A 26,782-nucleotide genomic window follows, 5' to 3' on the forward strand; every position below is an offset into this window, starting at 1 on the left:
AATGGAAGACAGGTAAGAATGGTAACCTTTTCACCCCGGTCCAGGGACCACACCTCCCAGAGTGCACTATTCTCTCCCCTACCCTCCTAAATGAAGACAGGAAAGAATGCCCAGAGTCACCGCCAACTGGTGGGCGCAGTTTTCCTTTAAGGCTGCCTTTGACGTTGCACGGGTTCCAGAAGGTTCTCCCGGGATTCGGGCAGTGGCCAGTACGTCCCACGTTCTCAAACCGGAGATTGGACTAAAATAGTTGTCCCCCGACTGGGGTCTGAGCCCCACAGACCAACCAATAAAATCAAAGGGCGCGTGGAGTTGCCGCCCTCTGTCCCTTTTACCAATGACACGACGAGATAGCGAAGAGGTGTGGTTGATTGATCCCAAAGTGCACCAATCAGACCCACACCAATCACGGCCCGGAATGTGTGCGCGTGTGGCCGGGTGACAGAGGCGGAGAATGGGCGGCTACCACAAAGCCACTCGTTGAAAGCTGTCCAATTACAGCAGAGGCTGAGCTGAGTGACGGGCAGACAGCGCAATGGGCAGCGCGGAGGCGGAGCTGTGGGGGCGGGTTCCCGGGCCCGCTGGCCGCCGCCGGGCGGGCGGGCGACTCCTGTCCCGAGTGGAGGCGACGGAGCCAGAGCCGGGGGAGGGGGCAGCGGCTGTCTGACGGACCGCGGCGGCGCCCGCAGCTCCTCACTGGTGAGGGCGCCGAGCCAGGACTCGAGGGTCCCGGGAGGGGGGCGTCGCGCGTCGCGAAGCCAGGGGTCCTGGTGTCGGGATGTCGGGACACTGAGGGCCCATCGGCTCTTCCACCGCGGGGGTGTGGAGGCTCGGGGTCTGCAAGGTGCTCGGTGTCCGCGACCCTCTTACAGGGGGCAGCCCGCGTCTGAGCCGGGGGAGGGTCGGGCCGGGTCGCACTGGGTTCCGGGGAGGCGTTTCTGAGCCAGCCCAGTCAGCCAGCGCCGGTGACATCACCGACTACCCTCCCCCGCCGGAGCCCCCTCCCCTCTCCTCCCCTCCTCTCCTCGCCGCGCCTTTTGTCCCAGCCGAGCTCTGCCCCGCCCCGCCCCGCCCATCTGCGAGGGAGGAGACTCCCTGTCAGTGACTTCATTGAGTAGATTCTTGGGGATTGGGGTCTGGTCCTCCCCGGAGAGAGAGGCGAGAACACGCTGCCTCTCAGGCCCTCACAGACAATCGCACCTGTCAGAGGTACACACGCTGCCACTCACAAGCACACACTCTTCGCACTGCCAGCCTTACTGTCACACAGCCATACAGCCATTCACAATCAGCCAGACATCGCTGCACCTGAGAGCAGGTGACCGCTGGACCCTATTCCTTCACTCTCCACACCTGGGGATCAGGTCCAACTCCTGCTGCACCGGACAGGCCTTGCTGGGCAAGTGCCTCTGAGAACCTGAGGAGGCGGCTTCCAGAGCTGCAGCTCTCCAAGCAGGCTCCAGTGGAGCGATCAGAGGTGAGGGGCTGGGCTGGGCATGTTTAAGCGTACAGTGCTCTCCTGCCCATCCCCAGCAGCACCCCAACTACAGGCCCGAGGCGCTTTCCGGAGCTTCCCACACTTCTGGGGAGAAGACTTCTTAGCCAGCTTGATGTTTAAAATTCAGCTGGAGCCCTTAAAACTTCGAGCGTGGACGCTGAATGGGTTTGTAAAGTTTCGGTAAGTCCCTCTGGAGAAGGGCACTCATACCCATACCGAGTCAAATTCTCCATGTCATATCCCCCTCCATTGCCTACCCGCTTCCTCCATCTCATCCTCGTCTCATCCCCAGTTACGTATAAGAACCTCCCTTCTGTCCCACCCTTACATTTGAATGAACTGCACCCCTTGTCATTCATCTCTTATACCAAACCCTTCAGGCATCCGTTTTCCACGAACACCTCCTCTAGTATTTCAACTCTCTACATCCCATTGGTAACCCATTTGCCACTTCAGACATTTCCATTTGTCATCCTTCATCCCCCTCCATCAGTACTTCATTTTCTGTATCAACCATCCCCCCTCCCTGTACCAGTCCCTCTTGCCATTTCTCATTTTTTAGTCCTGCCTCTACATTAACATTCTCTTCATTCTCTCCATCAAAGGCAGTGCCATGCCATGGGGCTCCTTTGTCATTCCAACACGTGGCTTGTGGGTAGGGGAGGGAGGGAGGAAAGAAGGAGGAAAAAAGGCAACTCCTGAAAGAGCTTGCCCTATGTCTGTGGAGGCAAGAGAATTACAGGTGTAGAACAGCTAGCGCGGGGGTGCAAGGGAGGAAGCTGGCCGGATGAAGGGGTAATGCAGGGACAGTGAGGGGAGGGTTGAAAGCACTGGCAAGGCGTTCCACTCACCCTCAGCCTAAAAGCTGCTACAGTTCTCTGGGGGCACCCTCTTGGTGTGCTAGGGTTCCTTCCCAGTTTCAGGGGAAAGAAGGTGTAGGCTGAGGCAGAGATGGCGGCAGACCACCCCCAACTCCCTCTCAGACAGCTTTTACTGCTGCTTCCGAAAATGGCTGCCCTCCCCCAGATGCCCTTTCTTCTCTGCCTCCCCAGCCACAGGCTCCCCCACCAGGCATGACATGCTGGTAGGGGAAAAGGGGGAGTGCCCGCCCTAATGGAGCCTTCTGTTCGTCAGAGTGAGGTGACTCCCAGAACCATGAGTCAACCCAGCCACCTGTAACAGGCCCTGTGGGGGCAGGAGTTAGGGCTGTTGTCCCTGTCTACCTGGGCCCTTGAGGCCTCCCCTAACCCATTACAGCCCTCACTCCTGCCAGGACACCCTGTAATCTCTCTGAAGCAGTCAGAGGCAAAAAAGCAGGCCTTAGCTGTGGCTGCCAGCCCAGGACATTGCTAGAAAGACTCCGGTTCTCTGGGCTTTGGCAGGGGTTGGCCAAGTCTCAGATGGGTTAAGAGAATGGCTTCTGGCCATTCCCCCAACTAGCTCTAGCTACAGGAAAGTGCCTTTCCCTCTATCCACAACAGAGACATTGATGGAGGGAGATTAGAGTGAAAGAATGAGAGTCCTGTGTTGCTCCCTCATATAAATAACAAATGCCCCTGCACCCAGCATGTCAGGGACTATCAGAGGAGTGTGGGCCTGGCACTGGGCCAGATCCTAAACCATGAGGCAGGTGAGAGGGAGGGACTGGTAGAGAAGGTACTAAGGAACTGGTGGTTAGTGCCCAGTTGTCTCCTAACAACTAAGGTTTAAAAGGCCCTACCTCCAGGATGCTTTTGTTCACTAACACTGATGCTTAGGTGGCACAGACATGTCTTCACACACAGTTTTGTGTGTAGACACTGGGAAATGACTAAAGGGAACTGTTGCCCTGGTTGGGGGAAGGACGGTGTCACCCCGCCCTGCTAATGAGAGAGTTAGGAACAGCAGTATCCAAAGGCTGTGAGTCATCCTCTAATCTGAATCACACGTGAGGCTTAGCATAGTCTGGGGAGCGGGGGCAGGGAGGCCTGGGGTCTCCAATGGCCGAGAGGAATTCAGGTACACACACCCTGACTCAGCCTGGCTGGCCAAGGCAGCTGGCTGAAGACCCAGGCCTGTTCCCAGTCCTGGGCCACTGCCCCAGCTGCCCTTAGCCTGGGCACTATGCCTGAGGCATGGCATAGGAGACCACGATGCTCAGGTGACCTCACCCAGTACGCTGATCTTCACCAGCTTCTGTGCGTGGGTCTGTCAGTCCATGGTGCCACCTCACTCAGCAGAGCTCGTGGGAGTCCTCAGTCTGGCCCAAGGACCTGGGCCTTAGAATAGCCCCAAGAAGTGGGCCACAGCCCCCAGCTTCCTGTTGGGAAAACCCAGGAGCTAAGGAAAGAATCACAGAATCCTAGAATGTCAGAGCTGGAAGAGATCATCTAGTCCAACCCTTTCATTTTACTGATGGGGAGACAGAGGCCCACAGAACAGGCATGACCTGCTGAAAGTTACACAGTGAGTCATTTAGGGATTGCAGGATCATCAGGAACAGGACCGGGGTAGAAGGGAATAGAGGCATCAAGGATCGGCCCTGGTTTCTTTCAGAAACAAGGACACCAGTGCCGGTCCGGTGGCTGTGATGGGAAAGGATTACTACAAGATTCTTGGGATCCCATCGGGAGCCAATGAGGATGAGATCAAGAAAGCCTATCGGAAGATGGCCTTGAAGTACCACCCAGATAAGAACAAAGAACCCAACGCTGAGGAGAAGTTTAAGGAGATCGCAGAGGCCTATGACGTGCTGAGTGACCCTAAGAAACGGGGCCTGTATGACCAGTATGGGGAGGAAGGTAAGAGGGCAGTGCTCCAGCCTGATACTGGACACCTGTCCTTGTCTGGGGTCCTGGGTGACCCAGTTCTCAAAGCAGGGAACTGGAGACTGAGAAGGGGGTGAGGGAGGCAAGTGTTCCCAGCACTGACATCCAGAGGAAAGAAGAGACTACCCACTACCCAGCCTCAGCTCACCACAGCTCTCCCTGCCTCTCTCTGCCCCTCTCCCTCCTCAAGTTAAGGCCTTAGAAAAGCTAGAGCCAGAGACCTTCCCCGCCCTTCTTTCCCTCCCAGCCTTATTAGTCCTGCCTGAAGTCCCCGCTTCTTCATTGGCTGATGGGGAAGGTTAGGAAAGGGAGTGTGTGGCTCTCTGAGGACAGCACATTTACAGTCATCAGCATAAAAGTTTGGCCCTTAAGCAGCCGAGGAATTAACCACTGGAGCTCTGAGCTAGAGATGGTTGTCCCCTTCCCTGCCCCCTTCCTGCCCACTTCAGGCCAGCAGAACAGAGGTAGAGTTTCGGCTCCCTGCGGAAGTGGCAGGGATCCAAGCAAGAGTGGAAGGGGAACTGCTGCTGGCACCTTGCCCCCTCCTGGGGTAGCTGGTGGCCACGCACAGGGTGTCAGGAAAGGTCCAAATAAAGCCTCTGAGAGGGCGGCTCCTCCCAGCACATCCCACGGGCATGATGTAGCTGCTAATTCTGGGCCTGCCCCTCAGGGCCGCCTGCCACCCGCCAGCCACAAGCACCTGTCAGGCTATATTAAGAGACATTGTCACAGCTGAGGACTCTCCTTTCCAGGAGGAACTGTCCTTCCTCCCCAGTGGCATCCACCTTTCTTCCACATTCTCCTCCTCACTCCCCCCGTTCTAGTCTCAAAATTAGATGGGCTAATGATATATACTGTACCTGATACAAAGCAGGTGCTCAAAAGAATGTTCTTTTCCTTTCCTCCTCCTTGCTTTATGTTCCATGGCCCTGTCCTCTGTACACCCCAGTCCTCCCAACCCCCTCTTCTTATTCTCCATGCCACTAGTTCCTTCCGTTTTTCCCTCCTCACCTACTAGACTTGCCAATTCCCAGATTCACCAGGCATCTGCTGGAATCCCCAGTATTCTCTCAGCTAAGAAATGTTTCTCTCTGGGGTAGAGGGATGGGAGGGGTAGTGGTGGGGAAGAGGGAAGCAGTACAGACACCATGCCACCATGTGACCTGTCTAGGAATTGCACTCATTCCTCTGCTCGGCCTCACCTTTGATTAGGAAGAAGGTAGGAGCTGGGAGACCTCCGCTTTCTGCATGACCAAACCTAAGCGAAGGGCAAAGCTCATGCCCGAGGTCCAGGCACCAGTTCTAATGGAGATCTACATCCCAGGAGGGCTCCTGAGGATGCAGCACAACCTTAAGGAGACATCCAGGGCCTGGGAAGGGAGAAGCAGCCTTGGAAATGTGGGTTGTATTTCTGTCTGCCCTGCCCCCTCCCCAGTAGCCAGCTAGAACAGTTGTGCACATAGACTCTGTGTGCAGCCCTCCCTGGGGACAAGTTGTTCCCAGCTTGAAAGGGGGGTGGTAGTGGTACAGCAGGAATCCTTGCAGAGAAGTCACCCCCTCCTGTCATCATCAGTCCAACTTCCCTCTCTCACTGGGCTCTGCCAAGCTTCTTGAACTCACCTGATAATCAGACCCTCAATAAAAGGAAAGAACAGACCTTGAGTCTTAGGGGAAGGGTGAAGAGGCAGCTGTCACAAGTCACTGAATTGCTTGCCACTTGGCCTCTCTAATGAAACCCAAATCTCCTCTTGTGGTCCCAGGAAATAAGAGGCTAATTTAGGCTCAGGCTTCCACAGCCAATGAAATTCTAGATAAAGCCCTCAAAGAGAGGAGTCCCTTCCCCAAGCCTGGGCCCCACCCCTCAGTGTTAATCCTCTTCCTCACTCCTCCCCACACAAGCCCCCCAACTACTCCAATCACCACCACTACCATCCCCCTTGAAGACTGCCCCCACAAATCTGAGCCCCTTAGACAGAACCTGACTCCAGAGAGAGTAGCTGGGGTCACCACCTGCAATGTGCCAGCTCACTTATCCTTTTTGGTTGCTCTGACATTAGGTATGGGGTGTAAGCCTTGGTGTTGTACAACTCCAAGGAGCTCCCTTCCCATTGCAATCTATGTCTGTCCAGTGTGTGAATGGCAACCCCTGGAGCTGTGCAACACTGTGAGCCATGAGTGTGGGAACAAAGCACTTGAAAACTTTTTGTAGAGAAATAGCTCCTCTTCTCCAAGCTAATGATCTTTCCTGCTTTTTGGGGGCCCTCCTGATTTCCCATTTGGGCACAAGTCAGAGAAAGAGGAAACCATGCTAGAAGTAGAGTGAGAGTGGACTTCCTCCTGGACTGTATCGCCACCTTATTTGGGACAGGTCACTTACAGCCCTCTGTATGGTCAAATTCTGTCTGATTGCCTCTTGCCCTGTCTTTGGAGATAAGCAAAGATATGGGAGCCAGGTATGACTTGTAATGTGACCCCAGGCCACTCATTCAAGGCTTTGTGAGACATCTTTGGGTCACAGGTACATGGAAGAGTTTACAGTGCTGGAAGTCACATCTTACCAGTCTTCTAGTCTTAGCTTTTCAGCCTCTTTGAACCTCAAGATGTGCCTTATTATTAAACATATAATTAAGAGTAGAAATCTTGCCAGAGATTTTTCTTACTCTATTAGGCCAGCCCTCTCTGTGGGAGTTAAAGCTTGCTTCTTTCTCTAGGTCCATGAACTAGGAGCTAGAGGGCAGGGGGAGGAGAGTGGGGTGGGGCAGAGACCAGCCATACTGCCCCTAACTTCTCCTCCCTCCAGGCCTGAAGAGCGGCGGCGGTTCATCAGGGGGGTCCAGTGGCTCCTTTCACTACACCTTTCATGGGGACCCCCACGCCACATTTGCCTCCTTCTTTGGCGGCTCCAACCCCTTCGATATCTTCTTTGCCAGCACTCGCTCCACTCGTCCCTTCAGTGGCTTTGACCCAGACGACATGGATGTGGATGAAGATGAGGACCCATTTGGCTCCTTTGGCCGCTTTGGGTTCAATGGGCTGAGTAGGGGTCCAAGGCGAGCCCCAGAACCACTGTACTCTCGGCGCAAGGTGCAGGACCCACCTGTGGTGCATGAGCTGAGGGTGTCCCTGGAGGAAATCTACCACGGCTCCACCAAACGCATGAAGATCACAAGGCGGCGCCTCAACCCTGACGGGCGAACTGTACGCACCGAGGACAAGATCCTGCACATTGTCATCAAGCGTGGCTGGAAGGAAGGCACCAAGATCACCTTCCCCAAAGAGGGCGATGCCACACCCGACAACATCCCTGCTGACATCGTCTTTGTGCTCAAAGACAAGCCCCATGCACACTTCCGCCGAGATGGCACCAACGTGCTCTACAGTGCCCTGATCAGCCTCAAGGAGGTGGGGCCTGGATCAGATTGTGTGTGTTTTTATCAGGTGGGGGGTGGAGGTGATGGAGACATTCTTTCCCCACTTTCTCTTTTCTTCCCTTCCCAATCACTCTACCCTACCTTTTCCTCACTTTCTGTCTCATTTTCCCCAGGCACTGTGTGGCTGTACCGTGAACATTCCCACCATTGATGGCCGAGTGATCCCTTTGCCCTGCAATGATGTCATCAAGCCAGGCACCGTGAAGAGACTCCGTGGGGAGGGCCTTCCCTTCCCCAAGGTGCCCACCCAGCGGGGAGACCTCATTGTTGAGTTCAAAGTTCGCTTCCCAGATAGATTAACACCACAGACAAGACAGATCCTTAAGCAGCACTTACCGTGCTCCTAGGCCCTGCCCCAGCCAGCCCAGAGCCTTCCACAGCAATAGCCCCACACTCACCCCACCCATTGTGCACCCAGCTTGATGTCCACTGGACACTAGCAACTCTTTCTAAATGCAAAAAAAACAAAAAAAAAAAAACCACTGGTTTTCAGGGAAAATGTTCCTGTCCCTGACCCCTTTCAGAGCTGGGCTGCCTTGGGGGAGTGGGAGGGAGGTGGGGAGAGCTAGCCCAGGCCAGGGGTTAATTTTCATGTCACAAGCTTTGAATCCAGTTCCCACTCCAGTGGCTGGAGAGTGACCTGAGTGCTACTTGAAGATATAGAGATTCCTTGTCCACGCCTGTAAATAGCATGTCCTCCTTCCCCTCTCAGCTTTGCTAATACCTCTCCTTTCCCTTCCCTTCAGCTTCCTCCTACTGGGGGAGGAAGAGGATAAAAAGGACACTGCTTTCCCACCCCAGTCCCACCCCCAAGTCCACAGTGTCCAAGGTTATCACACACATATTCATGCACACAAAGCACACACCTAGAGCTGTGTGTGCCTCTCCAGGGTTGAGATAGGAAGGGAAGGTCCATAACCCATGAACCGGGCCATTGAGCACGAGACACTTTTCATTTGGGAAAGGGAGGTGAAGGGGCCCTCAGCAGCCTCCCTGACAGCTGCCCTGCCCAGACTCTGCAGAGCTGGAAGTACTGTCCTCCCTGCTGCTCTTAGGAGTGTGCAAAGGTAGAGGAAGGGGAGGGGGCTGCTGTATTAAGTCAAAGAGGTGGAGGGCAGGGTCTGTCTCCTAGCCTTCATCAGGAAGGGAAAGGGCTTTGGGTCAGGTGGCAGCTATTCCCCACCAAGAGATTCAGGGTCACAGGTTTCTCCCCACACCTCTGAACTCAGGGCCTAGCCACCCCTAAACTCCCAAATCTCATTTTTGTGATATATAAAGCTACTTATTTCTTACCCTTCATGGAGGCTGTGGGGGAATTTCTAGCCCTCTGACGCCTGTGTGACCCCACCCCACTCCCATAATTGTATAAAGATCAAATAGTGAAGGAGCTAGGGTAAGACTGCTTCAGCCATGTTCTGGGGTGGGGTTTTTAGGCTTTCTCACTTTGACAAGCCCCTGAATGTTTTTATAGTAGTTTTTTTGTATTTTTTTGTAATGACAGTATTATGGAAAAAATAAAGTATTTTAAAAATATGGAATCTGAGCAGGAGCAACGAACCTGTGATAGGAGTGGATGTGCCCTGACAATCTCCCTCCTGAGCCCCGCTCACCTTTGAGAAGCCCAAGCAGCCCTCGATATACAGTGAAGCTGACTCCTTCCTTCCTCTAAGCCCAGATTCCCAGAATTTCCAAAATGTACACCCAAAACACAGCAAAGACAGAAGATATCACTCAGCTATTAGAGGAAACAAAAAATATTTGGAAAGAATAAATATCCTGGGTTATGAGAAATAGAGACTATCCTCTAAGGATGTGCTAGCATGAGAATCAATAGATTTTTCTCTACATGGACTGGAATTTTCCTTTGAGAGAAATTTTCCTTTTAGGAGGGATGGAGGAGGACTTTCTGACTGACTAGAAGAGACACATTCCCAAAGACAGAGCCTGAGGCAAGTGGAGAGGGTGGCTGGAGGTACCTGGCATCCTTGGCCCATGCTTAGCAGGGCCTGGCTGAAGACACAGGATTCCTGTGAGGCATGAACACTGTTACTGATACTTAAGTCTAAATTTTCCAGGGATGTCTGTCCAGGTCTTTGAATTGCCTGTCCCTGCTGAGACAACTCTGTTCCTCAGGGCCTGTGTGTTGACTGCATGATGCACTTGTCACTTTCCTTGGATCTGGGTAGGAAGGAGCCCTGTAGTCGCAGGAATGCTCATCTGCAGGCTCTGCCTGGGCCTGGACTTCCTCCTGGTACTGACTTTCCTCCCAGATTCTTTTCCAGGATCAGGCCCATGACAGCCATGCCCTCCTGAACTTCAGTGTCCCCAGTGCTATGAAGACAACTCTGCCTTCAGCTGTACCTGGGCTCCACATAGAGGCTGACAAGGTCTAGGCTTTTAACAGGGATCTTCCTGCCCTTGTTTTTATTCTGGGACAACACCAATGAAAAAAGCTCATTCTTTTATTCAAGGGAGAATAAATACTTTTGGGCGGAGCCTGTTCCTTCCAGTGCAGAAACCAAGGGGTTTCTGTTCAAAAGGATGTCTGCTAATCCCCCAGCCTGGGCAGGGAGATCCCTAATCCTGCATTCCCTACTCAATGTTTTCCTATTCCAGGTCTCCTAGGGTTGTCCCTCTCTTCACCCAGGGCTAAATTCTTTTCCTAGCTCTTTCCTGAGGCCCGAAGCTTTGGGATATAGGTATGCTGGGCCAGACTGCTCCCTCTGGCCTCCCTGTGGATGCAGAGGATCTGGGATCTGGAAAATTATCATGTCCCCACTGAGTACTTTCTGGGGATAGAATATGAGACCTTAGAGGCCAGGCTGTCTGAGGTCAGGGGCACTTCAATGAGAAAACCCTGAAATTGGCCTTGCAGCTATGCCTACAATCTCAGCCTTATCATTCTTGGAGATTACATGCGGGATTTGTGGTTCTTTAATACCTGTGTAACCTTAAACACACACACACACACACACACACACACACACACACACACACACACACACACACACACACACACACACACACACACACACACCTGTATAAAAATTAAGATAGTAAAGAAACTGGGAGAAAGTCTGGTTCAGCCAGGTCCTGGGGAATGGGGTCTTTATTGGGTTATCTCACTTTGATCAAGCCCCTGAATCCTTTTATAGTAGTTGTGTGTGTGTCAGGGGGTAATTTTGTATGACAGTACTATGACAATCATTTGTTCATTTATATAATAACTATGATCGGCCTGTCCCTCATCCTGCCTCAGGGTTTCTTTCAAACAGCTAAGCAACCTCGGCTTAGCCATCCCTCAAACAAACCAAATCAACTGCACAGTTGGGTGGCTGAGAGAGAAGGATGGACTGAGGAAGGGGCCATGATTGAGTCTCTATCAACTAAACAGTTTTATGGATTCAAGGAGCTTGCGAGGTAAGCTCTACCTCTACCATACCCCAAACCATATAATCTGGGCTTACTAATGCTTGTCTAATGCCTAGATCAAGGAAGGAAAGCTTCCAAGAGGTATTCAGGCAGTGTTCTTGACTCACTGAGTAAACCAAATATCCAGTTTCCAAGTGGCTATAGGACTTTCCAGGAGGGGGTAGAGTATACTTGGCAGCAAGCCATGAACAATACATATCTATAGGGATCCCATTCTAATAGGTCTGCCCCAGTTTCTTGCCCAAGTAAACCTTCAGGACATTTTCCAGTTGCTTCTAGTCTAGGTTCTCTTTTAAACACATTGATAGGTCATTTCCTGATCCGTTCCCTGAGTGACTCAAGTCACTTTTTATCTCCTCTGAAGAATGGTCCCTCAAAACCTTCACTAGGTTGCTTTCTGAATTTCTTGACAGGTTAAATTTGGGGCCTTTTCTCAGGCTATGCCTCAGGTTCTTCCCTAGGTCATTCTCTAACTGGAACTTTGCTGGGCCCCTCACATAGAAAATTCCTGGGTGCCACAATCCAATCATTCTTAGATCATTGCTGTCTTGGCCCATAAACACAGAGGACTGTGAAAGTCCATGATCGCTCCTTCTCTGAGATTTGTCTGTTAGTTGCCCTGAGGCTACATCAGTGCCAGAAACTCTTGGATCCTGCAGGCTAGGACCCACTAGTGTTACATGGAACTCTTTCAAAGGTGGTGCTTTAGTTGGTTCCAAATATTATCTATAGGAAATTCTCTAAGAAAAATGGAAACTGGAACATAGGGCTGGGAGCCCAGGCTATACAAAAAGAAGTTAAAACCTACAAATTTTCAGTCTGCTTCTGTAACAGGTATTATTTCATTTGGAGTGAGAGACTATACCTCACACTGGGTCCTAGGAAAGTTTACTCCAAAGGCCCTAATCTGGGGTGGAGAAGAAGGTAGTAAGAATAGGAGCAAGGATTGAAGGTGGGCCTTAGGTAGGGGCTGGGAATGAAACAGGGTTCAGGGCTGGGGAAGCAGTGGGGAATATTTAGCCTGCATTTAAATTAGAGGGGATGAAGGAACAGGCATTAGAAATTCCACTGAATAAAACAAAGGGAGACTCCAGTGGGGAGCAACCACCAGAAATCAGGACAGCAGCTACAAGGGACTCATTGTGCAGAGAGGGGAGAACCTAGAAAAGCTGGCTCCATTTATGCTGCAAACGGCCCTCCCAGGTTTGAGGATGTGGGAGCTGCTGAAGACTGTGCAGTTGATTTGGTTTGTTATCAGTGTTCCACAGTGGTTGGGAGCTTGGGTGTCCTGCATGTCAGCAAATGACTCTAAAATAGTCCCAGATATCCTCTCAGCAAAGACTGGGCAACTCATCGGTTCTAATGATATAACAAAACCTCTATTCAATAATTAACTGACCACTAAGCTAATCAAGCAGAGACTTAGTGTCTACATACAACAAAGAATATAGATCTTACAGAATTAGTTCAGAAAAGTCAATATGCAAATAACAAAACAGCAATAACAACAAACTCTGGAGAGAATATGACTTCTAGAGTTGCCATGTTATATTATTTAAAATGTCCAATTTTCAATAAAAACTATAAAACATGCAAAGACACAAAAAAGTATGGCCCATACATATATGCAGGGGAAAAAACAAAAATCAATAAAAGGTGACCCTGGGAATTCCCTGGCGATCCAGTGGTTAGGACTCCATGCTCTCAGTGCTGAGGGCCTGGGTTTGATCTCTGGTAAGGGGACTAAAAATCCCACAACCTGCATGGTGCAGCCAATAAATAAATAAATAAATAATAAAAATAAATTAAAATTGACCTTGAGGAAATCCAGATACTGGACTTACCAGACAAAGACTTTAAATCAGCCATTCAAAATATTTTCAAAGAAGTAAAGAAAACTATGTTTTAGAAAAAACTAATGGAAAGTATGAAAACAATGGCTCACCAAATAGAGATTATAAATAGGAGATAGGAATTACTTTTTAAATATAACCAAATAGGAACTCTGAAGTTGAAAAGTACGATAACTGAAATGAAACTTTCAATAGGAGCTCAAAGACAGATCTGAACGGGTGGAAGAAAAATCAGTGATTTTGAAGATAAGTCAACTGAGATTATCTAATGTGAGGAACAGAAAGAAAAAGTAATGAAGAAAAATTAACAGAGCCTAGAAGACCTGTGGGACAACATCAAGTGTACAACATACAAATAACGGGAGTCCCAGAAAGAGAGGACAGAAAGAAAGGGGCAGAAATAATAACCAGAAAAATAATGGCCAAAACTTTCCAAGTTGAATGAAAGACTAGTCTACGTATCCAAGAAGCTTAACAAGTTCTAGGTATGATAAACACAAAGAGATTCACAGTTAGACACATCATAATCAAACTATCAGAAGACAAGACAGGGACAATCTTGAAAGAAGCAAGAGAAAAGTAACTCATCACGTACAAGAGATCCTCAATAAGATTAGCAGCTTATTTCTCATCAGAGTCTATGAAGGCCAGAAGGCATTGGATGGCATACTCAAAGGTCTGAAAGAAAAATTCTATAATCACTGAAACTATCCACAAATATGGAGGAAGAATTAGGACCAGATAAACAAAAACTGAAAACCCATTGCTAGCAATTCTGCTCTACAGAAAATACCAGTGGAGTCCTTCAGGCTGGAAAAAAAATAAAAAAGGAAATTAGACCAGTAACTCAAATCCACATGAAAAAAATAAATAGCACTGGCAAAGGTACCTACAGAGGAAAATATAAAAGATAGTATAAATGTATATTTGTTTGTAAGTCTTTTCTTCTCCCATCTGATTTTAAAAATACCTTCATAAAGCAATAATGATAAATCTGTGTTGCTGGACATACAATGTATAAAGATGTAATTTGTATGCCCATAAGAGTACAAAGGAGGGGGAAGAAAATGGAGCTGTATAGGAGCAAAATTTTTATATACTATAGAAATTGAACTGGTATTAGTCCAAACTAAATTGTCATAAATTAAGATTTATTAAGATAAAATAAGATACAGATAAGATTTATCAGGCTAAATTAGTACGATAAATTATGATAATTATAATCCCTAAGGCAACCACTAAGAAAATAACTCAAAACTATAGTAAAAGAAATGACAATGTAATTAAAATAGCATACCAGAAAACATCTATTTAACAAAAAAGAAGGCAGTAAAGGAGCAACTGAGAAACAAACAAAAATGACATAAGAAATATAAAAAACCAAAAGCAAAATGGTAGATTTAACCCCTACCGTATACTACACTAAATATAAGTGGATTAAAACTTTCCAAGTAAAAGACTGAGATTGGAAAATTGGATTTAAAAAAATATACGATCCAGGGCTTCCCTGGTGGCACAGTGGTTGAGAATCTGCCTGCCAATGCAGGAGACACGGGTTCGAGCCCTGGTCTGGGAGGATCCCACGTGCCGCAGAGCAACTCGGCCCATGAGCCACACCTGAGCTTGCGCGTCTGGAGCCTGTGCTCCACAACAAGAGAGGCCGTGATAGTGAGAGGCCCGCGCACCGCGATGAAGAGTGGCCCCCGCTTGCCGCAACTGGAGAAAGCCCTCGTGCAGAAACTAAGACCCAACACAGCCAAAAATAAATAAATAAATTAATTAATTAAAAATATATATATATGATCCAATTATATGCTATCTACAAGAGACACACTTTGGATTCAAAGACACAGATAATTAAGAATAAAAGGATGTAGGGACTTCCCTGGTGGTCCAGTGGGTGAGACTTCAGGCTTCCAATGCAAGGGGCCCGGGTTGGGGAACTAGATCCCGCATGCATGCCACAACTAAGAGTTCCCATGCCGCAATTAAGAGTCTGCATGCTGCAACTAAGAAGCCCCCATGCTGCAACTAAGAAGTCCTTATGCCACAACTAAGAAGTCTGCATGTCACGACTAAGAGTCTGCATGCCACAACTTCACAATAAGAAGTCCGGATGCTGCAACTAAAGATCCCGCGTGCCATAATGAAGATCCCGCATGCCGCAACGAAGACCTGGCATAGCCAAAAATCAATCAATAAATAAATAAATAAAAATTATAAATAATTTTTTTAAAATATGGTCATCCTTTAAAAAAAAAGAGAGAGTAAAAGGATGGGAAAAGGTATACCATGCAAACAAAACGAAAGCTTTAAAGTGTCTGTACTAATATCAGACAAATCAAACTTTAAAAGAAAAACTGTTACAAGAGGCAAAAAAAAAGAGATTATATTTTATAATTATAAAAGAGTTAATTCATTAAGAAGATATAACAATTATAAACATACATGCACCTAAAAACAGAACCCCAAATACATGAAGCAAAAACTGACACAATTTAAGGGAGAAATAAACAATTCAACAATAATAATGAGAGATTTCAATATGCCACTTTCAATAATGTATAGAACAACTAGGCCAAAGATTAACAAGGAAATAGAAGACTTGAACAACATTATAAATCAACTAGACCTAACAGACATCTATAGAGCACTCCATCCAATAATAGCAGAATATACATCCTTTTCAAGTACACATAAAACATTCTCCAAGTGAGACCATATATTAATCGTTAAAACAAATATCAATAAACTTAAAAGGACTGAAATCATACAAAGTATGTTCTATGATCACAATGGAATGAAAGAAATCAATAAGAGAAGGGAAATGGGGAAATTTGTGTATATGTAAAAATCAAACACACACATAAATAACCAATGGGAGATCCTAGATTATATATATATATATATTATTATACATATTATTAGGAGAGCCTAGGTTTTATATATATATATATATATATGATCTCCTATTGGCTCTGTTTTTCTGGTGAACCCTGATTAATACACATAGAAATTACCAACTGACTTCAAAGGAAATAGAAATCTCAACAGACAAATGACAAGCAAAGAGATTGAATCAGTAATCAAAAGCCTTCCAACAAAGAAAAATTCTAGAATGATGGCTTCACTAGTGAATTCTACCAAACATTTAAAGAATTAATACCAATCCTTCTCAAACTCTTTCCAAAAATTGAAGAGGTAACACTTTCTAACTCATTCTATGAAGTCAGCAGTACCCTGATACCAAAGCCAGATAATGAAAAATTAGAAAACAATACATTTTACATTCTAAAATTAGAAAATAATAAATTCAAATAATAAAATTAGATTAGAAAAGAAAATTACAGCCCAACATTCCTTACAGACGCAAAAAATAGACGCAAAAATCTTTAACAAAATATTAGCAAATTGAACTCAATAGCATATTACAAGAATTATTTACCATAGCTAAGTGGGATTTATTCCAGGAATACAAGGGTGGTTCAACATAAGAAAATCAATCAATGTAATACATCATATTGATAGAACAAAGGGGGAAAAAACCACATGATCATCTCAGCTGACACAGAAAAAACATTTGACAAAATCTAAACTTTTCATGCCAAAAACTCAGAAATAAGGAGTAGAGGGAAAATTCCTCAACATGACAATGAGTATTTTTTTAAAAAATCCACAGCTTGGGCTTCCCTGGTGGCGCAGTGGTTGAGAGTCTGCCTGCTAATGCAGGGGACACGGGTTCGAGCCCTGGCCTGGGAAGATCCCACATGCCGCGGAGCGGCTGGGCCCGTGAGCCACAACTGCTGAGCCTGCGCGTTTGGAGCCTGTGCTCCGCAACGAAAGAGGCCCGCGCATCGCGATGAAGAGTGGCCCCCGCTTGCCACAACTGGAGAAAGCCCTCGCACAGAAACGAAGACGCAACACAGCCAAAATCAATCAATCAATCAATCAATCAAACATACGCATCTGATTCAAGATCCTCATTAAAAAAAAAAAAAAAAAACCCACAGCCTGATTTCTTAAAAAAAAAAAAAAAAAAAAATCCACAGCTAGCATCATATTCCATGATGAAAGACTGAAAGTATTCCCCCTAAGATCAGGAACAAGGCAAAGATGCTCACTTTCACTACTGCTGTTCAGCAGTGTATTGGAAGTTCTCCTTGATAAGAAAAAGAAATAGAAGTCATCCAAATTGGAAAGGAAAAGGTGAAACTATTTCTATTCACAGATGACATGATCTTATATATAGAAAATCCCAAAGAATCCACAAGAAAGCTAGTAGCACTAATAAATAAATTCAACAAAGTTGCAGGGTACAAGATTAACACACAAAAATCAGTTGTGTTTCTCTATGCACCACAAACAAACCATCCAAAAAGGAAATTATGAAGGCAATTCCATTTATAATAGCATAAAAAGTATCAAATACTTAGGAATTAATCTATTGGAGGAGGTTAAGGATTTATATCCTGAAAACTAAAAAACATGGCTGAAAGAAATTAAAGAACTATATAAATGGAAAGACATCTGTACCCATGGATAGGAAGACTTAACATTGTTAAGATGTCAATATTATCCAACATGATCTACAGATTCAACATAATCCCTATTAAAATTCCAACTACCTTTTTTGTAGAAATGGAAAAGCCATCATCAAAATCATATGGAATTGCAAGGAGTCTCAAATAGCCAAAACAATCTTGAAAAAGAAGAATAAAGTTGGAGAACTCATACTTCTTTACTTCAAAACTTACTAAAAACCTACATTAATTGGGACTTCCCTGGTGGCACAGTGGTTAAGAATCTGCCTGCCAATGCAGGGGACACAGGTTCAATCCCTGGTCCGGGAAGATCCCACGGGTTGCGGAGCAACTAAGCCCATACGCCACAACTACTGAGCCTGCACTCTAGAGCCTGCGAGCCACAACTACTGAGCCCGTGTGCCACAACTACTGAAGCCCATGTGCCTAGAGCCCATGCTCCACAACAAGAGAAGGCACCGCAAAGAGAAGCCCGCGCGCCACAACAAAGACCCAACGCAGCCATAAATAAATAAATTTTTTAAAAAACTACATTAATTAAAACAGTATAGTACTAGCGTAAGGATAGACATACAGACCAATGGAATCAAATAAGGAGCCCAGAAATAAACCCTCACATATATGGTCAATTGATTTTTGAAAAGGGTTCCAATACCATTCAATGGGGAAAGGACAATCTTTTCAACAAATGATGCTGAGAAAACTGAATATTTATATCACACCATATATAAAAATTAAATCAAAATGTATCAAAGGCCTAAACTTAAGAGCTAAAACTATAGAGCTCTGGGGAGAAAACATTGGGAAAAAACTTTATGACAATGCATTTTGGAACAGTTTCCTGGGTATGACACCAGAAGCACAGGCAACAAGAGAAAAAAATAGATAAATTAGACTTCATAAAGTTCAGCACTTCTATGAATCAAAGGACACTACTAAGAAAGTGAAAAGACAACCTACAGAGTGGGAGAAAATATTTGCAAATTATATATCTTATAAGATATTAATATCCAGAATATATAAACAACTCAACAACAAAAAAGCAAACAATCCAAATCGAAGATAAAAGGACTTCACATTTCTCCAAAGAAGATATACAAATAGCCAATAAGTACATGAAAAGATGCTCAACTTCATTAGTCATGAGGGAAATGCAAATCAAAACCACAATGACATACCACTTCCACCAAGTAGGATAATAAAATTTAAAAAACAGAAAATAAGAAGTGTTCACAAGGATATGGAGAAATCGGAACACTTGTGCATTGCTGGTGGGAATGTAAAAATAGTGCAGCCACTAAGGAAAACAATTTGGTGGCTCCTTAAAAAGTTAAACATAGAACTATCATATGACCCAGCAATTCTACTCCTAGGTATACATCCAAAAAAATTGAAAGCAGGAATTTGAACATATATTTGTACACCAATGTTCATAGCAGCATTATTCACAATAGCCAAAAAGTGAAAACAACCCAAGTGTTCATCAACAGATGAATGAATAAACAAAATGTAGTACATATATACAATGGAATATAAGTCAGCCAAAACAAAGAAATGAAAATTTTTATATATGCTACAACATGGGTGAATCTTAAAAACATGTGAAATTAACTAGACACAGAAGGATAAATATTGTATGAATCCACTTATATGAGGTACCTAGAGTAGGCAAATTCATAGGGACAGAAAGTAGAATAGAGGTTACCAGAAGCTGGGGTTGTGGGAGGGGGAAGGAGAGGGAGTTATTATTTAATGGGTACAGAGTTTATGTTGGGGATGATGAAAAAGTTTTAGGAGTAGATAGTGGTGATGATTACACAACATTGTGAGTGTATCTAATGCCTGAATCTGAATTGTACACTTACGAATGAGAAATATTACATGTATTTTATCACAATAAAAAACAATGAAGTCGGGGCTTCCCTGGTGGCGCAGTGGTTGAGAATCTGCCTGCCAATGCAGGGGACACGGGTTCGAGCCCTGGTCTGGGAAGATCCCACATGCTGCGGAGCAACTGGGCCCGTGAGCCACAATTACTGAGCCTGCACGTCTGGAGCCTGTGCTCCGCAGCAAGAGAGGCCGCGATAGTGAGAGGCCCGCGCACCGCGGTGAAGAGTGGCCCCTGCTTGCCGCAACTACAGAAAGCCCTCGCACAGAAACGAAGACCCAACACAGCCATAAATAAATAAATAAATAAATAAAATGTTAAAAAACACAACACTGAGCTTTCCTACAATCTACACTTCCCTGTACGTGACACTCCACAACATTTAAAAAAAAAAAAAATGAAGTCTACATCTAAAACTAATACAATGTTATGTGTCAATTATATCTCAATAAAATTAATTAATGATTTAAAAGAAACAACAATGACATCAAAATGGATCAAAGACCTAAATATAAGAGCTAAAACCATAAAACTCTTAGAAGAAAACACAGAAGTAGATCTTCATGATCTTGGATTTGGCAATGGATTCTTAGATATGACACCAAATATGTGAGCAACAAAGGGAAAAATAGAAAAATTGGACTTCATCAAAATAAAAAACTTTGGGCGTCAAAGGACACTATCAAGAGAGTGAAAAGATAACTCATAGAATGGGATAAAGTATTTGCAAATCATACATTTATAAGGGCTTAGTATCCAGAATACATAAAATACTCTTATAACTCAACAACAAAAAGACAAGCCACCCAATTTTAAGACAGGCAAAAAACATGAATAGAAATTTTGCCAGACTACAAGATATTTAAATGGCCAACAAACACATGAGAAGATGTCAATGCCATGGGTCATGAGGGAACTCTTGTACATTGTTGAGAAATGTAAAATGGTGCAGTCACTTGGAAAATAATTTTATGGTTCCTCAAAAAGTTAAACATAGAATTATCATATGACCCAACAATCTCACTCCAAGGTACATACCCAAGAGAAATGAAAACATATATTTCCACAAAAACTTACACACAGATGTTTATAATAGCATTATTCATAATAACCAAAAGATGGAAATAACTCAAATGTCCACCAACTGACAAATGGAAAAACAAAATGTGGTATATCGATACAATGGAATATTATTCAGCCATAAAAAAGGAATGAAGTACTAGTACATGCTACAAAAGGATAAACTTTCAAAATCTTATGCTATGTGAAAGAAGGTAGACACAAATTTTCGATTATATTATATATTCCATTTATATGAGATATCCAGAACAGGCACATCTATAGAGACAGAAAATAAATTAGTGATTGCCAGGGGCTGGGAGAAGGAAGGAATGAGGAGTGTGTTAATGGGCATACCTCTTGTTGAAATGATGAAAGTATTTTGAAATTAGATAGTGGTGATGATTGCACAACCTTGAGAATATCCAAAAAACTATGAATCGTACACTTCATAGGGGTGAATTCTATGGTATGGGAATTATATCTCAATTTTTAGAAATAATATTTTTTTAAATGAATAAGAGAGATCCATGCATAAGAGGTTGATATCCTGAGAAAAGGTGGAGTTAGGTGAGGTGAAATAGTCCAGACACAAAGTCTAGCTAGAGAATAGGATCTGAGTGTGCTCTGAAGGAAAATGGGAAAAGGCAAGTGTTAGAGATGGAGGACAATCCAATAAGAAAGTGGGAATCAGTGGCAAAAAGGGCTGGTGGCCAAAAGGTGGTGAGAGTAATAAAAAAGACAGGTTATAAAGGGAGGCTCATGCGCGTCTGGAGCCTGTGCTCTGCAACAAGAGAGGCCACGATAGTGAGAGGCCCGCGCACTGCGATGAAGAGTGGCCCCTGCTTGCCGCAACTAGAGAAAGCCCTCGCACAGAAACGAAGACCCAACACAGCCAAAAATAAATTAATTAATTAATTAAAATTTTTTTTAAAAAAAGAGAGGCTCAGTCTTGAGAGTTTGGGGGGAGGTAGGGTCTAGCAGCAGAGATCCTGGAACAAAGATAAAAGTTAGAGATGGGGTCTGGGCTTCCCTGGTGGCGCAGTGGTTAAGAATCCGCCTGCCCATGCAGGGGACACGGGTTCGAGCCCTGGTCCGGGAAGATCCCACATGCCGCGGAGCAACTAAGCCCATGAGTCACAACTACTGAGCCTGTGCTCTAGAGCCTGCAAGCCACAACTACTGAGCCCGCGTGCCACAACTACTTAAGCCCGCGTGCCTAGAGCCCGTGCTCCGCAACTAGAAGCCACAACAAAGAGTAGCCCCCACTCGCCGCAACTAGAGAAAGCCCGCGCATAGCAACAAAGATCCAACACAGCCAAAAATAAAAATAAATTTATTTTCAAAAAAAGAAAGTTAGAGGTGTGGTCAAAGAAGGTTAAGTGAATAAAAAGGCAAGGAGGGCACCCAGTGGCAAAACTCCACAGATGGAGGAGATAAAACTATCAGTGGATGAGAAAAATAGGTCAGTGAAAATATGGGGGCAAATGGCAGAGTGACCTCTAATGGCAGAAAGAAGGCCAGTGATGTGAATGAAAAGAGTGATGTAGGCCTGGGGCCCACTGGGATGTTGGGGTACAATTAAAGGAAGGGAGACAATGAACTAAGATGAGTACAGCATGAGAAGATGGGTCTCTGTAGGTTCTCAGGCTAACAGAGGGATAAATAGGACAGTGTGAGAGAGGAGGGGCTCTTAATTCCTTTTCTAGAGGGTCTGGTGAGAGTGGGGAGGACAGAGAGTGGGTGGCTCAGGCAGAGAACCTATGGGACACAGCCAAAGGGACACAGAGGAAGCAGCAGCTTCCCCAACCTCCCCAGACATCAGAAGATCAGCTTCTACAGTCACTCTATCATGATCCTCTCAGCAGGGATCTTGCTACAAATTGTCCTCATCAAGAAGCTTGCCCAGATGGCTGCAAAAGACAGGATGTACAAGCTGCAGCTGGGAGCAGAATGAGGATAGGAGGGCCCAGCAAGCCTGGCAGGAGTCACGTTCCCTACGTCACTGACTTCAAGATGCTTCTTTTATTCCTCAATGAGGGATTTCTTTCACATTCCCTTCCCTATAGGATTACCCTCTCATGTCAACCTCGGCTGCACAGGGGCCCTGCAGTCACAGAGGCCATGCTAGGAAGAGGGGGAAGGAAAGAAGGAGAAGAGCTTCATCAATACCTGCTTTTCCAAAGAGTAAGCAGGTCCCATGTCACGTGCGCTCCTTTCTGGCAAACTCTCCAAGCTGGGAAAGCAAGAGACTTGGTCACATGTGGTGAAGGTAGGAGCAAAGGATCTTATAGAAGGCTGAGCAAAACTGTCCTCTGGGGGAGGCTCTTGGGAGACTAGACTCCAAGAGCCCCAAGCATTAGTACACAAGGTCAAACAGTGACAACAATAGACAGGCTCAAGTATGGAATAGCATTTTATACTTTATCCCATCTGATCCTCATTACCACGCTGTGAGGGATGAAGGTCAAGTGTATCTCAAGGAGGAATCTGAGCCTTAGGAAAATTAATCAATTTGTCCCAAAACAGGACCCAAAAGGTCTGCCTCCAGATATCCTTTCCACTGTGTCTCACACTGCCACCTAGTGGGCAAGACCCACAGGCCCGCTCCACCATTTTTCCATTCCCAGGGATGGACCTAGCAGGGAACTGGAGAAGTGTTCTTGGTTCTGAGTCCTTCCTATGACTCTCCCTGCTGAGAACTTTGTTTTCTAAGAGTGATGAGCTCTAGTAGCTGACGTCCTTAGAGACTATGGATATGGACCTGGGTCTCACAGAAAGGAGAGATTAAGGTTAACCCTTCAGAGCTCCAGATTGAATAGGCAGAACCTTACCCACAAAATGCTCCCTCTTTGCTCCTCTTCTTCCCTGCACTGATGCCGCAAAACAAAAAAGGAATGAGGTGCTTGGACTCAATTCTTATTCTCCTCTCTCTAGGCAAGCTGCAGACATTCATTATATATGAACAATATGATTTTCTACATTGAATTAATGAAATTCTGGGTTCTTACCTAGAAATCATTTTTAAAATGGTTAAAGTATTTTCTATTTTTTCTCCTTTGAAAATCTCAAACAAATGTTTTCTGTACGTGATCCTCAACTGATTTTTAGTCAGTATTCCTTAATGAAAAGGGTGAATAATCTCAGACCAACAAGTGCATGAATGTTCCATTCGATAGGATTTTGTCCCCTGGGTATGGAGCTTAGACTCTAGCATCTCAGCATTGTGCTCCAGATCAGCTCAATCACGAAGGAAACACGTGATCCAGAGATACCTGAGAAGGTACCATGACTGAAGAATGTGTGTTTAAAGACTGTTCTCCTGTAAGTACTCTGAACTGTCTTCATAATTTAATCCTGTGTTGTTACATATGGTAGCCACTAGCCACACGTGGCTAAAGCACTTTAAAATGGAGCTAGTCTGAATTGAGATGTGCTGTAAGTGTAAAATATACATTGGATTTCGAATACAGTTCCAAAAAGGATGAAAGATGTCTCAGTAATTATTTTTTCATATTGCTTACATGTTGAAATGACTGTCGAAAGGAAACTCCTTACCAAATTTGCTCTTAATATCTCTTAATATTTGCTCAAATGTCTCTTAACATTGTCCATTTTACTATCTGGAAATTTTTTACACAACCACCAGCTTTTTCATTTTTCTCTGCTGTAGAGCATTCTTTTGGTGTTTATCACTCAGAAACACACTTTTTCACAACAGACTTTTGCAGCATTGGTGATGACCCTCATTGAACATTGGGTCTCACTCTGTAGTCAACTGTGAGGACTCATTTAAGTGAATTTCCTCCACACGACATAAAGGAAATCATCTGTCAAAGGCAATTGCAGTGCACATTATTACACACAATATTATATGCACAATAATGACACAGTAACTACAACATGCCAAAAAATACATAAAGAAACAACTGTGTATGTTGTTAAAAACTTGAGATTTCTATATAAATACTTTAAAATATTTATGAGAAAATGGATCTTGTCCTGTAACACATTTAAAATCAAGTGTTTGATAGAAAACAAACTTATGGTTACCAAAGGGGAAAGGGGGTGGGGGAGGGATAACGTAGGAGTTTGGGATTAACAGATACAAACTACTATATATAAAATAGATAAACAAGGACCTACTGTATAGCACAAGGAACTATATTTAATATCTTGTAATAAACCATAATGGAAAAGAATACAAAAAAGAATATATATATAACTGAATCACTTTGCTGTACAGCAGAAATTAACACAACATTGTAAATCAACTATACTTCAATTTAAAAAATCAATATATACTGTCTAAAATTAATAAATCAAGAAATATTGGTAAAAGTTTATTACTTAAAAATAAGGATGTGGGGTTTCCCTGGTGGCTCAGTGGTTAAGAATCCACCTGCCAATGCAGGGGACACAGGTTCGAGCCCTGGTCTGGGAAGATCCCACATGCTGCGGAGCAACTAAGCCCATGCGCCACAGCTACTGACCCTGCACTCTAGAGCCCGCGAGCCACAACTACTGAGCCCACGAGCCACAACTACTGAGCCCATGTGCCACAGCTACTGAAGCCCACGCGCCTAGAGCCCATGCTCCGCAACAAGAGAAGCCACCGCAATGAGAAGCCAGCGCACCACAACAAAGAGTAGCCCCCGCTCGCCACAACTAGGGGAAGCCTGCGCACAGCAACAAAGACCCAACACAGCCAAAAATAAATAAATAAATAAACTTATTTTTAAAAATAAAAAATAAGGATGTGAACAATGCAAAAAATAGCCAAAAGAACTTAAAGTGGTTACCTCTGGTAAGCAGAGCTTGCAGTAGAAGAAGGTGGCAGAAAAGAGCCTGCCTTTTTTTTTTTTTGCCTTGCCCACGCTGAACGGATTGCGGGATCTCAGCTCCCCCACCAGCGATCAAACCCAGGTCCCAGCAGTTAAAGTGCCGAGTCCTAACCACTGGATGGCCAGGGAATTCCCAAGCCTGCTTTTTGTTACTATCTGACTTTCAAAGCAATGTGCATATATTACTCTGATTTAAAAAAAACAACAACAAAAAACACTAATTTTAAATATAACCAAAAGAAAAGCAAACAAGTATTTGACAGAGATTCCATGGTAAAAATCTGCAAGTAAGCTTGAAATAGAATCCAATTTTTAAAATGAAGTCTATAAGATTTCCATTTCTGGCAATTTAACTAGGCTAGATGTTATGAAATGCCCTTGCACTGCAAAAATCCAAATGCTGGCTTAACTAGAACAAATACACTTTTTTTTTTTTTTAAAGATTTATTTATTGATTGATTGATTGCTATGTTGGGTCTTCGTTTCTGTGCGAGGGCTTTCTCTAGTTGCAGCGAGCGGGGGCCACTCTTCATCGCGGTGCGCGGGCCTCTCACTATCGTGGCCTCTCTTGTTGCGGAGCACAGGCTCCAGACGCGCAGGCTCAGTAGTTGTGGCTCACGGGCCCAGTTGCTCCGCGGCATGTGGGATCTTCCCAGACCAGGGCGCGAACCCGTGTCCCCTGCATTAGCAGGCAGATTCTCAACCACTGCACCACCAGGGAAGCCCCAAATACACTTTTATAAGGGGAGAAAGGAAGGAAGGAAGGAAGGAAGGAGGGAAGGAAGGGAGGAGAGAGAGAGAGAGAGAAAGAAAGAGAGAGAGGGAGAGAGAGAGAGAAAGAAAGGGAAAGAAAGAGAGAAAGAGAAGGCAAGAAAGAGAGAAAGAAAGAAGAAAGGAGACAGGGAGAGAGGAAGAGAGAAAGGGAAAAAAAGAGGGAAAGAGGTGAGGAAAGGAGGAAGAAGGAGATTCTAGAGCCAAAATTAGATGGAAAGCCAACACAGACACTACAGTTGCCCTAAAAATATGCCCAACCCAGAAACCTAAAGTTTTGCTGGTTATCAGCCCCACCAAGGAATAGTATTTAGACTTGACAAATTGGGGGAGCTGAATCTGAGAACTGCACATAAAGCTAGGCAACCAAAAGGGCTATATTGTGAACACGTGAACAAAAAAAATCTGCATGCTGGAAACAAGAGCCAATAAAAAACCAATTTGTCTCTGGTGACACTAAGAATGTGAAATCAAGCAGGACCCTGTGGGGCTCCTGGGCATGGAGGTTTTTCTGTGTCCCCCATTTCTTGTTTGTAGGAAATAGGTTTCAGTCTCCATGACCTTCCCTTAGTTCCAAAGGACAGGTTCAAACAGTTGCTAATCAGGGAAGGGAGGGGATGCAGAGACAAGGGAGGAGCAGTCAAGAAACAACAGTGCA

At 45.1% G+C, this 26,782-nt stretch overlaps 1 protein-coding gene across 5 annotated transcripts; it reads left to right on the top strand.

The window, feature by feature from the left end:
• Positions 1-562: 562 nt before the first annotated feature.
• DNAJB5 (DnaJ heat shock protein family (Hsp40) member B5) lies at positions 563-9,274 on the top strand. 5 transcript variants are annotated; one of them, XM_007196938.3, is made up of 5 exons: positions 584-699; positions 1,537-1,678; positions 4,034-4,278; positions 7,106-7,707; positions 7,850-9,274. In XM_007196938.3, exons 2-5 carry the CDS (start codon positions 1,611-1,613, stop codon positions 8,081-8,083), a joined length of 1,149 nt encoding a protein of 382 aa, XP_007197000.2. In that variant the 5' UTR covers positions 584-699; positions 1,537-1,610; the 3' UTR covers positions 8,084-9,274. The 5 variants fall into 5 exon arrangements, with proteins under 5 accessions (XP_057404534.1, XP_007197000.2, XP_057404536.1 ...); XM_057548551.1 differs by lacking the exon at positions 1,537-1,678 and having other exon boundaries at positions 563-699; XM_057548553.1 differs by lacking the exons at positions 584-699; positions 1,537-1,678 and adding an exon at positions 1,151-1,477.
• Positions 9,275-26,782: the final 17,508 nt, after the last annotated feature.

Source organism: Balaenoptera acutorostrata, chromosome 6, assembly GCF_949987535.1.
Source record: "Balaenoptera acutorostrata chromosome 6, mBalAcu1.1, whole genome shotgun sequence".
Classification (NCBI taxonomy): domain Eukaryota; kingdom Metazoa; phylum Chordata; class Mammalia; order Artiodactyla; family Balaenopteridae; genus Balaenoptera; species Balaenoptera acutorostrata.

Excerpts from the sequence above, each read along its gene's own strand:
- DNAJB5 (XM_057548550.1), top strand. The coding sequence starts at position 1,497 with ATGTTTAAGCGTACAGTGCTCTCCTGCCCATCCCCAGCAGCACCCCAA. Across the intron at positions 4,279-7,105 it reads TGACCAGTATGGGGAGGAAG|GCCTGAAGAGCGGCGGCGGT; the intron begins GTAAGAGGGCAG and ends TCCTCCCTCCAG. Across the intron at positions 7,708-7,849 it reads CCCTGATCAGCCTCAAGGAG|GCACTGTGTGGCTGTACCGT; the intron begins GTGGGGCCTGGA and ends CATTTTCCCCAG.